Here is a 15,122-nt window from a genome sequence, read left to right on the forward strand (position 1 = left end):
ACAACAGAGGGCGGGGCGTGAGACGTGTTGACAGTTTGGGCCGCGCTGATTGGCTGAAAATAACTAGGTTTTCTATTTATCGAGGCTGTCAGCTGGAGGTCTTTTGTTATCACCGCCAGCCGCGACACGAATTTGTGCTGAATATGAAGTCCGTCACTTAACAGGGAGCTTTCTTTTTCAAGTCACCGCAGCTGCCGGAAAGGTGGGTCCTCCTCACTTTTTAGCTGTTGCTCGAGGTTTATACGACAAAACAAAGAGCATTAAGTTAGTGCTGATGAGTTAATTGCCAATTTCAACAGTCTTGTTGGTTACACAGGGAAAGAGACTTGGGTTGGTCCTGTCGCGAGACGTGAATTTGAACCTTAATACCTCAATATTTATATGTACTTTTATAAACTAACGTTACATGTGTCGTTTTAATAAATAAGTATTAAAAAACCTCATATCAATTCAAGGTTTGTTTGTTTTCACGAGTAGGTAACCGTCCGGACAGAGTGGCCGCCCGGGCCTTATATCATGCAGCACTCTGAATTATTAATGCTGGGACGTGGTGTCTAATTTTAGCACTACGTTACTGTAGCCAACAAAAGATGGAAACTGCCATCAGCATTTTTGATAAACAATGGGCCGTAGGAAAGTTTTTCAAACAATTCAGCCTTCATACTTTATTAATGTGTTGGTAGACTGAGTAGGAGGCGCTGCCCACAGAAGAGGGGGACAGGCTGACAGGACTTCAGGATGACCGAGGGTCCGAGGAAGCGGAGCAGCAGCGGCGGGGGCAGTCAGTCGGAGGCCCCACGCTCTCAGTCGGATGTGGGGAAAGATGCGGGAGGATCCGGGGTGGCTCTGAAAAAACAGATCGGCCTAGTCAGCGCCTGTGCTATTATAATAGGTATGTTCATCCATTGGGTGTTTCCTTCACACATAATAATGCATATTAAGCTTCAACCATATTTTAGAAAAACTACAATTTTCTGCATTAAGGATATAATAGTGGAGTTGATTATTGTAGATTATGTATCATCATACTATCATGCTTTATTGTCATAAGTAGGCTATGTTTTGGGCTTAAATAATTGGCTGAGGGTGAGTTCAAAATGACTTTGCCTTCCCCTTCATTCTTTAAAGGCCTCTGTCAACAACAAATAAGTTATCATTGGTCCAAATGAGTGATTTCTGACACAAACAAGCTGTCAAATATGACCTCAGTAAAACTAATTTTAGGATTGCTGTGGTTTTGATTATTTGGTTTTACTTGGGATTCATTACAGGTATTTTACAGCTTGTCTGTGTCACAAACCTCTCATATGTGTAATGAGGTCTAATTTCATATCCCAGCCACCAAACTAATATTTTCTCATGTTGAAAGTATTTTCATGGAGCCATCTTCCTTTATAGGCTATTAGTAAAGAAATTGTAACACCATCGAGCTGCATTGACTCAAGAAACACAACCATTCACATTGTTCTCTAAGTGGTTGAGCCTTAATGACTGGAATCTCCCCCTCATTGTCTCCACTGTGATTAGCCTGCTGGGCCTCCTCAATGCACGCCCAGCATCGTACATCTTGCACATGCTCTTTCATTGTCACTTTCATGTTTCCAGGGAGCTGTTGGCTGCCATGAAACCTGCAGTCTCTGCCTACATGCAGAGAAAAAAAAACGTCAATAAAAAGCAATTCCACTAATGAATGTGTCCACCATTGTTGAGACTGCATTTACCATTGTCGTCTTAAGCATGGTTGGAGTGTGGTTGCTGTACCTCTGACAGGAAGTAGCTGTGCCCTCATTTCGAAGAACCGGATGTTCAAATGTATTTATTGTTAGTCAAATAAATATGATACTCACATTCAAAAAAGTTAAATTAACCAGATTTGATCAACAAAAAGAGAGCAAGAGTAATTTGAAGGCAGTCTTTCTTAATGTATCTAACCCATGTAACTATCACTGTTGGCCTTGCTTGATCAGACTTTAAGTGCAGTCTTTGTCACCATTTATCAATAGCTTTTAGTCACAAGCTTAACAGCCCATACATCCAGCAAGTGATGACTGATGCTGTTTTGCTGTAACAGGTGTGCCATTTCATTGGAACTGCACAAAGTGATGAGTACCTTGTTTCCATTCCATCATAGGCAGTGACATAAGTATACTACATCCTTCCACTCATTTTTATCAGCCACTGAATCTTTACAGTGAATGCTTTAAACAAAGTAACATACTTTATTTGGCTTCAGACTTTGTTGGTCACAAGAGTCACACAGAAGATATGAACTCACTCTGACATCTCTTCAGGCATTAACAGACACACAGCCTTTCCTCTACAACAAAGACAGTGTAAATATAATACAGAAAAAAATATGAGCAACACCAAAGATGCTAACAGTCTTTCTTGTGGTGTTGCTACCACTCTAAAAACCTCACACTACTTTTACCTACTTGTCAGATATCATAAGTAAAATACAAAATACAATTTGATTGCGTGGACTACTTCAAGGTCAAGGAAAATTAATCCCAAACACACCCACAGTTTTCCCCATGGGGCTGACCAGCAGTGAGCTTGTGGAATCATGGGAAACATGGGATACTGGTTTGGCGAGTCCATGTGCAGGCTAACACTGCTCAAAAAATTCATTGTGGCCCAGACATGAGCCTGTGAGCCCACAAGGACTAAATGTTGTAAGCCCAAGTGTGGGCCATACACAGAAAATTCACTTGGAGATCCATGTGTGAACATGTACTGTGGGCCAGGGCTGGACTGAGCAGCGGCCCCAGCATGGGGAAACTGTGAGCCTCATGAACCCCACACGAGGCCTGAAGTAATTCAGTGTTGGAAAGAGACTTATCAGATGCAAAGCATGAGCACTACAGGAAATGGGCCATCACGTAACAGGAAATTGTGTTTTTTCATTTACAGCCTGAAATCAATTTGAAGCTTGTTTTCATCCTTTTTTGTTGATGAACATGTCTGCATATCTCGACTTGTTTTATTGCATTCACATTATTTTTTCAAGAGGTAGCATCGATAAGCCAGACCATCCAGCTTTGTTTTTTAATCTGTCCTCTCTGTTTGTTTGTTTATTATTTGACTCACTCAGGCAACATCATTGGATCGGGGATTTTTGTAAGTCCTAAGGGGGTCCTGGAGAATGCTAGCTCAGTGGGCGTGGCCATCATTGTATGGGTTACCACTGGAGTTATCACAGCCATTGGTGCTCTCTGCTATGCAGAGTTGGGTGTGACCATCCCGAAGTCAGGGGGAGACTACTCCTATGTCAAGGACATCTTTGGAGGACTGGCAGGGTGAGAACAAATGTTTGTCTAATTATCAGGCTAAGATGAAACCACCTAAGTGTACAATGTTAAAAACTCTGATTTTGGTGAGTCCAAGTGGAGGTATTAAAATATGGTAGGGTGGCCGCTACATTGGATCTGACATGAGGGCACTGAGTAAATGTCTGTAGACTGCACCAGTGTTAACTGAGATGGTTTTGTTTCATTTGAAAGATGCTAAATCTACATAATATTCTACACAAAGTGGTTTAAACAAATGTTTGCTGCAACACGGGTTCCTGTGTTAAAGTTTGTGTTCCAGTCCAGTGTAGTTCATGTAGTATTATTTGACAAGATGTGTAAAAGTGCTCTAGAAGAATAACATGGCAAGGTCGTAGCGAGCCTTTTGTAGTTAATGAGAATTTGCAGGAACCCCTCGCCCTGTTCCTCTTCCTCCACAACCATGCTCACCATACAGTATAATTAAAGCCTCTCCTAATGTAGTTTGTATTCCCAGCATCCCAGAATGTCAGTGACCCAGTTCCACTCATTTGTCTTGTCTTTAACAACAATGCCCCAGTGCATTTCTATAATGCACTCAGCTAATACGCTTAATCTCTTTTTGTTTTCCATTACATTTTGCAGTAAAGAGGGTTAACATGCTTGCATAGTGTTGTTTGTGTCCACAGTGTGTATGAACAGTGGTTGTGTGCAGTTGCTGGTGTGTGACACAAGTCCGTTGCCATGTGTCCGTAACCTCCTGCCTGTGTTGTCCCCCAGGTTTCTGCGTCTGTGGATTGCAGTGTTGGTTATCTACCCCACTAACCAGGCTGTGATTGCTCTAACCTTCTCTAACTACGTCCTGCAGCCCCTCTTCCCTTCCTGCCTCCCCCCAGAGAGTGGCTTACGCCTGCTGGCTGCTGTCTGCCTGCGTGAGTCATAAAATTAAACTGAAGATTAAATGGCTTTTGTTTGAGGCTAGTGCATTAACAGATACAGGTTATGATACAGCATAGCAAAGCCTGTTTTGAAGGAACCGTTTCAGGCACGGTGAATTCATTTTGTCAAGACTCTTCTTTTCTTCTATTGTTTTTAAATGACATGTTAAAGAAAGATGCTCTGTCAAACAACTGTCAAAGAGCTTTGTCAAGTCTGAAAAAAAAACTCAAGTGAGATAATTTGAGTAATCTTGGACTTAGCTTGATGACAAGCTGGTACAAATTTTGAACAAAAAGCCTGTGTTGTAAACTACAATTCCTGGAAGATGCATTTAAGTTGTATTATGGGCAGTGCAAGTGATTGAGGCATACTAAGAACTAGAAATCAGGATATCTTTGCCCATGCTGCATTGAGTTTGACCATTTTCTTCAGTCATGCTAGTAGCATGGCTCTGGGGATGGTAATGTCAGTCAGTCATTGGTCAGTCAATCCATCTGTCAGTCAGTCCACCACCTTGGTCCAGACTGAAATTTCTCCAGAACTGTCTGATGGATTAAGATGATGTCATTCATGGTTCCCAAAAGATTATGGTGATTGGTGATCCTCTGACTTTTCCTATAGCACCAACATGAGCTCCACATTGTGATTTTAGAATGATTTGGCATGCTAACTCACTAAACTAAGATGTCATCCAGGTCATGTTAAATCTAAGTGCTATATCGTAAGCAACTGCACTTGCTTGAGTTTCTTTCAGATGTTTCACCTCAAGGACTCTGTCAGGGTTCACATCCACACAGGGTTTAAAACAAAGAGGCCTCTTGGATGAGTGTTGAAACATCTTCAAGAACTTAAGCAAGGCCAGTTGCCTATGATATAGCACTTAGAATAAATTAAGATGTGTTAGCATTTAGCTCAGAGTTCCACTGTGCGTAAGCACAGCCTCACAGAGGTGCAAGCTTGGCTGTAGAAGACTTTTTTTTAATCTGTCACTCACAAGTTCCTTACTTAATGGAAGTGCAATACTTCATTGAAAGAATCAGCCTTCATGTGTATGTTACATCAGCAAGCAGAGTAACATTTACTAAACTGCAATGTACATATAATCCCCAATCCTCCTATAGGCCAATATATTAAATTTGACAAACATAACATTTTAGTGACTAAACTGCTTAGATCTTAACAAATATTTAACAAAGAGGACAAGACTAATTCTCAAATGATGGGAGTGATGCGGCTAAGCTCTCACTAAGTACTCTCAATTCATTTTCAACTGATTATAACCAAAAATTAGATCCTATCTTTTGAAATGTGTGTTCTTATGTCATTATTAAACTACATGTAACCCATGTGTTTGCAATAATTCAACGTTCTAAGATAAAAAAAAAACAAGAGTTTTGTTTTATATTTTACCTGTTTCTGTCGTGCATTCTTGCAGCTCTAAACTTCTAGTAATTTTTCTTGATTTTTAAATAAGGATCAAACAGTTATCATAAATGATACTGACCCCTTTTTTATTTTTTTCCCGCCTGGATTTTAATTGCATCAAATCAAGTTTCTTGTGCAGTTCAATTCAGAATATTATAATATAATATTTCTGTATTAGGCTCAGACATTTTGCCTTTCTCTGTTTTGGGAAGTCTCATGAATATTTTATTTCTTTTTCCTTTTAATTTTATCAGTGTTGTTTCTATGTTATTTATGTCAAGATAACGTGGAAAATATTTAAAAAAAAAAAACACAATGTAGAAGGGCTGTGGGTAAAATTTAACTCTAACTTCTAACCTTTCTCTTGCTGTCTTTTTTAGTGTTGTTGACATGGGTGAACTGCTACAGTGTGCGCTGGGCTACATGTGTCCAGGATGTCTTCACGGCTGGCAAACTTTTGGCCTTGGGTCTCATCATAATCATGGGTGTCGTCCAAATATGCAAAGGTAGTATTTGGTCTGTCAGTCTCTTTCACACAGACTACAGTTCTTTGAGCTTCTTGCTGTCCATGTCTCCAAAGAGTCACGTTCACAATCTTTTATTTCTTGATCCCTAACTTAAAATTCACTCAAGGCATGATGACAGAATGGGGTAAAACCCTTTTTTAAGGGGCCTACTTTAGCTACCATCACAATATAGTCCCCCTGTGCCTCTCACAGGATTTATGATTTCAACATGAAAGGGGGATTACATGATAGCTCTTTATCCCACTCATAATCCACACATACAAACATAGTAATTCATGTGACTTAGCCCCCTCATATCCCACTTTATGTGACATAGCAGCAGGAGACGCAGGAGATGCAGGCTAATTAATGTCTTCTTTGTCCAGACCTTGTGTTGTGTGTTGATGATTGCCCGCCATATATGAGAAAAGTTGATAATATTAAATGGGCTAAATTCTAAAACTGTTAAAAATGGGAATTAATAATCACGTTCATTAAGATGCTTGCATAGAAGTTGACTAAAACAATGTGTCTCTAGATTTCAACAAATTAAATACTTCATAAGACATTCTTAATGCTGCTCAGGTTAAAAAAACACCCACCAGACTTCTCTGAATAGGAGTGTTTCATAAGCAGACAGATGTCTTTGTAGATGACGTGTAGTAAACACCTTATTAAACTTCATCTGTTATCAAAAAGCAGCTGTGTATAACATGGAGTAATCATAACAGAGACTGTGCATGCCCTTTTAAGATTGGATGTTGTGTGTAGTGCCTTCTGCTGCTCAGACTTGGGTAGTGAAAAGCAGCTCACATTAAGTTGGACCTCTTTTTAATGGAGTCTGACGTTTGCTTTTTGGTTCGCAGGTCACTATTACTGGTTGGAGCCAACACACGCCTTTGAGACCTTCCGAAACTACAATGTCGGTCTGATAGCTCTGTCCTTCTTACAAGGCTCCTTTGCTTATGGAGGCTGGAACTTCCTCAACTATGTCACTGAGGAGTTGGTTAACCCATACAGGTAATGTGAACATTTGCACAAACAACAAAACCCAAAAAAATAACATAATAAATGAAATGATTAAAAAAGGGATTGTGCTAGGGGGATTAAAAAACAATTGGTGTTATAACAACATTTCAATCAACAAAAGAAATAAAATATTGACAACTTAAGATTTTATTAATGAAGAAAGAGAAAAAAAATCGAAAAGGCTTTAGTGCAACATATAGAATGAAACCGTAAAAAGAAAAACTAATGTGCTACCATCAACATAAACATGAGAAACACATGCATGTTAACTGTTGCTCACAGGTATGGATTCCAATAAACACAAGAAGTTTGTGCTCTAGAAAAGGATCAGCACTCAGTGAATAACCTCCTAAGCCCTGTGATAAGCTATTATGGCAAGGCTTAACTATACAGACCAGTGAGCAGTGATAACTAACATGTCTTTGGGATCATCGGGTGGGAACCTCCTTTCACCAGTGTTTCGTCTAGTTGGTCCCACGACACCTCCAGGAGGCTAGACAGTGATCTCTGGCGTCCCAGAGACACTCCCCTAATGCCAGGTCTCACTGCTCCCCACACCAACCCAATAACCTCCTTTACCTTACTTACACATGGCTTTCTCAGCCCAAACAGCACCGCCACCTTCAACCAAACCCAGGCTCCGTACATGCGAGCTCCAGGTAGAAGCAGTGCTGATACTACCTTTCCTAGCACATTCACCATACTCTATTTCACATGCTACATAGCATAACTACAATATAAGTTAAAGTCAAAGGAGATAAATAAACTCACAGGATCAGCAAACACACTCACCTTGCAGCATGGTCTCAAACAAAAGGCCCTGCGTTCCAATACCCATCCTACCATACTATTTAGTATGCCAGAAAAAGAATTAGTGTGTCCCAATACATAGTATGTCAGATGCAGTATGCCACAAGTACCAGGATGTTCTACTACATCCGGCCATATTTCGCAGTTTGCATGTCAGCATGCTTCTTTGGCCATTCAAGTTACGTCACACTTACTGAGCTGCGTGTACAACCAACGCCCACACTTCCTTTCATACATGGTTTATTTAATTTGAGATACTAAGACACTACATATTAGGACTGCAATGATCTGATTATATACTGTCACATATCATACAGTTTTGCAAGAACACAGATACAGCATTCAACTTTATTGTGATTTATAGTATAATCAATGTTAGGGTTCAACTATGACTATAATATAGAAGATTCTACCAATATAGGCAGTGGGGTAAGTGTGGTATAAATAATGAATGAATATGACTAAATATGAATACACTATTGGCCAGGTATGAGCAGTAAAGACTAATAAATATATAACTAGTAAAAGTCAAACACGTATTAAGTTATGTAGTAAGAATGTGCAAGTATGTTACACTACAAATAAAAGTAATGTGAATGTAAGGTTGCTTCACGTGCAGACAGAATATAGTGCCAGCAGCTGCACAGCTGTGAATATATTTAACAACAAACATCTGCCAGCAACAGAGAGCTATGTGTGAAGGGGGTTAATAAGCCTACTGGTGACTGGTTCAATAGACAGGTCACTAATAATAGGCTTGGAACTGTTTACGTGAACATGTCAGTTTATTAGAAACAACAACATACATTACGACACAACAGCAACAGAGCTCTCCAGCACCTCCGACGGTATGTGATTCTGGCGAGCTCGATGAGCTAGTAGAAGTATGCGATTTGGAACGCAGGGTCGGATTCAAATAGGCCACTCCCACACTTAAATAACCTTCCTCTTCCTGGATTTCCTCCTGAGAGGAAGTGGATCTCTCCACCTGATCTCAAGGAGTTATGTACCCTGCTTAGTAGTTCCCCCTGCTGGCCCCCAACTGACATTATTTCTACGCTTCCAGATCCATTGGCTACACCTGACTGCTTCATCTGACATTTCCTTCACTGTCTTCCTCAAACTCTGTCCCCGCACTCCAGGAGCGAGACAGCTGATCTTGCTGTGAATCCCCTCCACCCCACTTCCACTGGACAAATCCTAGTCTTCCATCCTCGCTGCTCAGCTTCTGCTCCTAAGTCTGCATATCTAAGCTTTTTTCTTTCATAGGCTTCTTCCACTGAGTCTTCCCAAGGAACTGTCAGCTCAATGAAATAAACTAACCGTTGACTCACTGACCACAACATTATGTCAGGCCTCTGCTTGGTACAAACTATTTCCTGGGGAACAACAAGCTTTCCCCCTAAATCTACTTGCATTTCCCAATCACAAGCACCTTCTAGGCGGCCACACCCTTGCCTCCTTACTAACTTATCCCTTCTGCATTTCTCTCCCTCACGGACAAACTGAATTACTAAGCTCCTATCCTTAACACCTTCTGAATTCACCTGTCTTCGTTTCCCTTTGATGCCTGCAGCTAAACATTTAAACACCTGGTTATGTCGCCATGTATATCGGCCTTGTGACAAGCTAACTTTATAGCCTGACAAAATATGCTTTAAGGTTGCGGTACGTGAACACAATGGGCATGATGGGTCCTCATTTACCCACAGTTTTAGGTTCTGGGGGGTTGGTAACACATTGTATGTAGCCCCTACCAGGAATCTAATACGATTCTCCTCCATACTCTACAGGTCCCTCCAACTAAGCTTCCTCTTCTCTACACTTTCCCAATTCAACCACTGTCCCTGTTTAGCCTGGGCCACTACCTTTGCACCCCTTACTATCTCCTCCTGTCTACGTGTCTGTTCCACAACCAGCTTTCTTTTGTATTTGAGACCTGCTTTATTCCATACCGGTTTGCCTGAGCCAAGCTCCAGGCCTCCCCGGCCAAACTGAACATTACCTACAATCTCTGCATGCCTAAGAGCTGCCTCTGCCTCCTGAACTGCCGATCTTGGGATCATTGTTGTGGTCACCAGTGTCATGTCATCCGTAAGCCCCAACTGGTGGAAGATGCAACCCGTTCTGCCGTCTCTCCCCACCTACCACCGACTTAGAAGCCCTGATGATTACTTCCATCGCCATAGTAAATGCTAATGGAGAAATGGCATACAATTGCAAAATCACGTCAGAGGAGAGAAGGCCTCAATGTACACAATTGAAGTAGTTTAGCTTATCAAATAAGCTTAAAGCCTGAATGTACCATTTATGAGAGAATCTGTATCTAATAGCAAATTTACAGGGTTGTTCTAAGTGTCCAACAAAAAGGTTGACCTTTGTAGGGATCCTTTCAAAATGTTGTGAAAGAATAGGATCATTTTTGTTTTACCAGAAACGGCCCCAAAATCGCCATCACCAAGCCCACCAGTCTCTATTTAAATTAACAGTAATTTTAGTGTGTCTAGAGCCAACATATTGTTACATCTAGCTGAGTGAATTAAGGGTTTATTTCAGCCAACCAGAGTTGACTTTTGAAGCGGTGGATTTTTTTTGTTTGTTTCTGTCAACTTCAAACTTTATTCATTCCCGAAGTGAAATTCAGCTGTCCAGCAGCTCATAAAAGACAAAAAACAACAACCACATTTCCACATTTCCAACAACACAGTGGTATTAAAATAGACATAAAATAAAAATAAGATAAAAATAAGTGCATAAATAGAAATTAATTAGACACAAAATCATGAAAAAATAGGGTTCAGGTTAAAAAAATACATGATAGACGCATTTTATCCCTATCGCTGTTTTATTTTATCCTTAACACTGCGAGTAACTTGCACCATATGAGAAGTCTATTCAAATGAAATTCACAAATTGTTTTTTGATTTTGAATCTTAATGCTTCACATGTCAAACATTAGTAGCATTTTCTACGGGAACATCAAACTTCAGTCACAGAAATGGCTGACACACCATGAACTGCAATCTTGTCTTTTATCCTCCCAGGAATCTACCACGTGCAATATTCATCTCTATCCCCGTGGTCACCTTTGTTTATGTGTTTGCCAACGTGGCCTACGTCACAGCCATGAGCCCACAAGAGCTGCTGGCCTCCAACGCTGTGGCAGTGGTGAGAAAACACCCATAACTCATATCTGAATGTGTGTGTGGTAATGCTTGTAGAGAATGCATGAAGCTAAAAGCTTATTAATCACTTCGAAAATGAGTTATTACATTTCCCAGCAGCCATTTACAGTAACCACATTAATCTGTCCTCATTGCCCTTTGGTTCTCCATTTTGAGATGTCTTGATTAGTCACTGTAATTCAAGTATGTATTAAGTGTGTACTTGTTCTCTCCTCCTCCTTTCTTTCTACTCCTAATATTTCTCTCAGACATTTGGAGAGAAATTGCTAGGAGTAATGTCATGGATCATGCCCATCTCGGTGGCACTCTCCACTTTCGGGGGGGTCAATGGCTCCCTCTTCACGTCGTCTCGGTTAGTGTGTCCTTCCACGTCCCCCTGTTTCCGTCCTCTCTTCTCATTTCAGCTTCCGTGGTTGTTGTGTCTTTTTTTCTCGTTCTCATGCTGATATTTGAGCACCTGTAACACCTGTAGTTGTACATGGAGAAACTGGGTAAGCAGGGTGAAAATGAGAAGCTTAACAGGAATAAAATGCATGAGCAGTGTTAACGCTCCTCTCTGGGGCCACAAACTACATTTCAGATTGTAGGGAAAGACCCTGAATGCAAAATTGTATTTCTCCCAGAGCATATTTGACTCTACCAAAGTGACCCCACTTAACCAATAACACATCCCAGAGCACTGAGCCCATTGTGCTCCTGTTTTGGTCAGTTTTTCACCCTGCTATTTTGACTTCTGCAGTCTGTCTCCTCACTGGTGCTTCCCTAATCACCCGAACTGTGCTTCCTGAGCTCTCAGCTGGCGAGTGCACACGGTAAGCAAGCACCAGATGGCTCTGCTCTCAGGACTTAAACTCGTCGCTTGGTTCTGTCTCTCAGGCTGTTTTTCGCCGGAGCGAGGGAAGGCCATCTCCCACGTCTGCTGGCCATGATTCATGTCACACGCTGCACTCCTATACCAGCCTTACTGTTCACCGTGAGTCCTCACAAAAACACGACCTCTACGATTTGTCCTTTTTTGTGCCCTTTGCCCTCACTGTGTGCAGAAAAGATAATTTCCCCTCTCTCACCACATTTAGTTGATCTCCACTCTGCTGATGTTGTGCACCAGTGACATTTACACCCTCATAAACTATGTGGGTTTCATCAACTACCTCTTCTATGGCGTCACTGTTGCTGGGCAGATTGTGCTGCGCATCAAAGAGCCTGACATGTATCGACCCATCAAGGTAAATATACGGGTGGAGTAACTTGGGTTTGGCTGTTGACACCAATTATACTAACAATCAAATGCCACGACATAGTAGCAGAACAAGAGAACACCATTTAGATGCCTGTGTATTGTCCATGAATACCACACAATACATACAGTACAGTATACTTGCTATTGTGCTATCAATGCAAGGCTACAGAGAAGTTGTATTAATAAAATGTATTAATACATGTTCAGTGATAACAACCACACATTAAGTAATTTTTTTCACCCTCGTCCTCCAGGTGAGCCTTGTATGGCCGGTGATATACCTCCTGTTCTGGGCCTTCCTGCTGATCTTTTCCCTCTACTCTGAGCCCGTCGTCTGTGGTATTGGTCTGGCCATTATGATGACTGGTGTCCCTGTATATTTCATAGGAGTCTACTGGGAAAACAAGCCACAGTGTTGTGATATGGCTATTGGTGAGTCAACATCCTGGTGTCTTGGATAAAAGAGGTTAAAATTGTTGTTTGAACCCTGAGATGACTGCAAACGTGTCTTTTTCTCTAAAAGTGGTTCATAATTAAATGCAGGGATAACAGGTTCAGGTACACAGATGTTCAGTTTTGCTCCATTTGCCAGCATTAAAGGTGACCCTGCTTCACTTGTCACTGGGCAATTTAAATACAACGATGCAACCAAAAGGTCTTCAGAAAGGTCCAAATAGATGGAATATGCTGTAGGTGTTATTGTATCCACATAAAGTAAAGGTACAAGATTGATAAAAAAAGTTAACCTAAGTAAAGGGTATGTTAATTTAGTGTCTTTAAAATTAAGAATTTCCATGTATGAACCATTAACTCTAATATCAAAATTATTTCCCTGGTCTCTTTCATCCAACTGTATCCAGGTAAAATGACTCATGTGTGCCAAAAGCTCTGTTCAGTCGTCTATCCAGTCCTGGAGGAGAACCTAGAGCCTCATGAGCCTCAGACAAAAGATGGAGATGACGAGGACGAAAGCAGCCCGTGTGCATAAACAAATGACAATTCCTCACACTTTTTTTGGGGGGGGGAAGCTGCTTGGGAAAGACTCTCAGAAAGATTAGCATATTCACTTGTTCTACAGCACTGTGTCACCATTGTTTCAGCGTTAGGTCTGGGAACACGTGTTTGAGATGAAATATCACTTTGAATTTATGAAATACTGAAATTATGAAATGCAGTGTTTTTTGCACATTGGAATTTAAAGCCTTGTCCGTCTGTCTGTTGTTTGTGTCTTGTTTGAGTGGGAGCCCATGGGAGAATATTTTAATATACAAGCTTTATTGTTCAAGCTCTGTGTGTTTGTATTGTAACCTCACTGTATTACCACTAAAATGACATTTTCCAGATGGTTTAATGGTTTTTATTCTCATTGGAATCCTAACATCATTATATGCCAAATTTTATTAGGCAGATTTGGCCTCAGAGAGCACTGTTTTTCCTTGCACTTAGATCCTCACCTCTGATCATCATCCTTCCCACAGTATATCTACGATGTATATTTAGCCAGGGGTAACCATTTACCAATTTAAAAAAAAAAAAATCATCTGCAGGTATTTTTATCACCTGAATTATGTTTTTGACACATTTGGGTACCTGTTATATAGAGATGCCCATTTGTCTTCATAGGGTCTCTCACTGTGTTGTAATGCGCTCCATATACTGCAGTGGTGTTTGCACAATGCTGCCTGCTGCACCTCCTCATTAATGTTTCATCCACCTGTTGGAACACCTGACGTAGAAGGGGCGGGGTCCACGCACAATGAGCGATCAAATTGCGGAAGTCATGGTCGGCCATAAGAAGCCTAGCTGGGTCAAGATGTCACATTGCTCTAAATAAGACAGGAAAGTAGATACAGTTGTCTTCAAAATAAAAGCCTGAACAGCTATATCATTACATCACATTTAATTGCTTAGATGTGGAATATTCTAAAAATGACTACCTATCAGCTTGGCAATATGTCATCCAGAACTACTCCAGAGAAATATAATTTTCTTATGCAGGATGGAAACACTGATATATAGTGATCTTTGACCCTTTGAGAGTTTGGGGCAGTTGCATGCTTTGCCAGTTCAGCAATCCAGTCTTTGCTCCAGTATTTTGTAGTCTGCCGGCATCTCATGTCATTATTATGGCAGCACAAACAAGAGGCCATTCTGTTCATGTTAATTTGGAACCTTGTGGACCACCATTTAAGAAACTTCAGGAACTTTTCATCAAGAAATGCCCCCTAGGGGAATGATCAGGGTATATTAATTTTGTTTATACTTAAAATATGTACATAATGTATTCACCTGCAGTTGAAGACCATGACATGGTATTGAAAGACCATTTAAAAAGCTAGTCATTATAGTTAGTTTTATGTATTTTCCCCCCCAGTTTTAGCTACTTGACTTGTCACAGCAGGCAGAGCACAAGTGTAACTAATGATGTTAATAGTTGCTGTGCATTACTCATTTTGACATGTTATGATGTATTTTGGGAAAGGCTTATAACATCCCCAGCAGTGTAGAGAATTTGATGCAGCATTGAGACGTGTAGGGAAATTAATCCAAAAGGACATGTAGTTAAACAATTAAGTTTTTTGAGGAAAAAACTATATAGTATTTATCTTTTTCTTTTTCTGTTTTGTTTTTTATTCTCATTTATTTATATGAAGCCAGACATATTTCACCAAAGGAGCAGCTACAATACTACAGTGCCCTAGAACTTGGATAACTAAAT

General features: G+C 40.7%; 1 protein-coding gene across 2 annotated transcripts; it reads left to right on the forward strand.

The window, feature by feature from the left end:
* Window positions 1–79: 79 nt before the first annotated feature.
* Window positions 80–13,746, forward strand: slc7a8b (solute carrier family 7 member 8b). Of its 2 annotated transcripts, XM_033651411.2 has the most exons (12): window positions 80–202; window positions 684–892; window positions 3,095–3,299; window positions 4,050–4,201; window positions 6,014–6,139; window positions 7,006–7,159; window positions 11,023–11,146; window positions 11,412–11,515; window positions 12,040–12,136; window positions 12,240–12,389; window positions 12,658–12,835; window positions 13,264–13,746. In XM_033651411.2, exons 2-12 carry the CDS (start codon window positions 739–741, stop codon window positions 13,389–13,391), a joined length of 1,572 nt encoding a protein of 523 aa, XP_033507302.1. In that variant the 5' UTR covers window positions 80–202; window positions 684–738; the 3' UTR covers window positions 13,392–13,746. The 2 variants fall into 2 exon arrangements, with proteins under 2 accessions (XP_033507302.1, XP_033507303.1); XM_033651412.2 differs by lacking the exons at window positions 80–202; window positions 684–892; window positions 4,050–4,201 and having other exon boundaries at window positions 3,132–3,299.
* Window positions 13,747–15,122: the final 1,376 nt, after the last annotated feature.

The sequence above is a fragment of the Epinephelus lanceolatus genome, chromosome 12 (assembly GCF_041903045.1).
Source record: "Epinephelus lanceolatus isolate andai-2023 chromosome 12, ASM4190304v1, whole genome shotgun sequence".
NCBI lineage: Eukaryota > Metazoa > Chordata > Actinopteri > Perciformes > Serranidae > Epinephelus > Epinephelus lanceolatus.

Excerpts from the sequence above, each read along its gene's own strand:
- slc7a8b (XM_033651411.2), top strand. The coding sequence starts at position 739 with ATGACCGAGGGTCCGAGGAAGCGGAGCAGCAGCGGCGGGGGCAGTCAG. Across the intron at positions 7,160-11,022 it reads GAGTTGGTTAACCCATACAG|GAATCTACCACGTGCAATAT; the intron begins GTAATGTGAACA and ends TTATCCTCCCAG. Across the intron at positions 12,836-13,263 it reads GTGTTGTGATATGGCTATTG|GTAAAATGACTCATGTGTGC; the intron begins GTGAGTCAACAT and ends AACTGTATCCAG.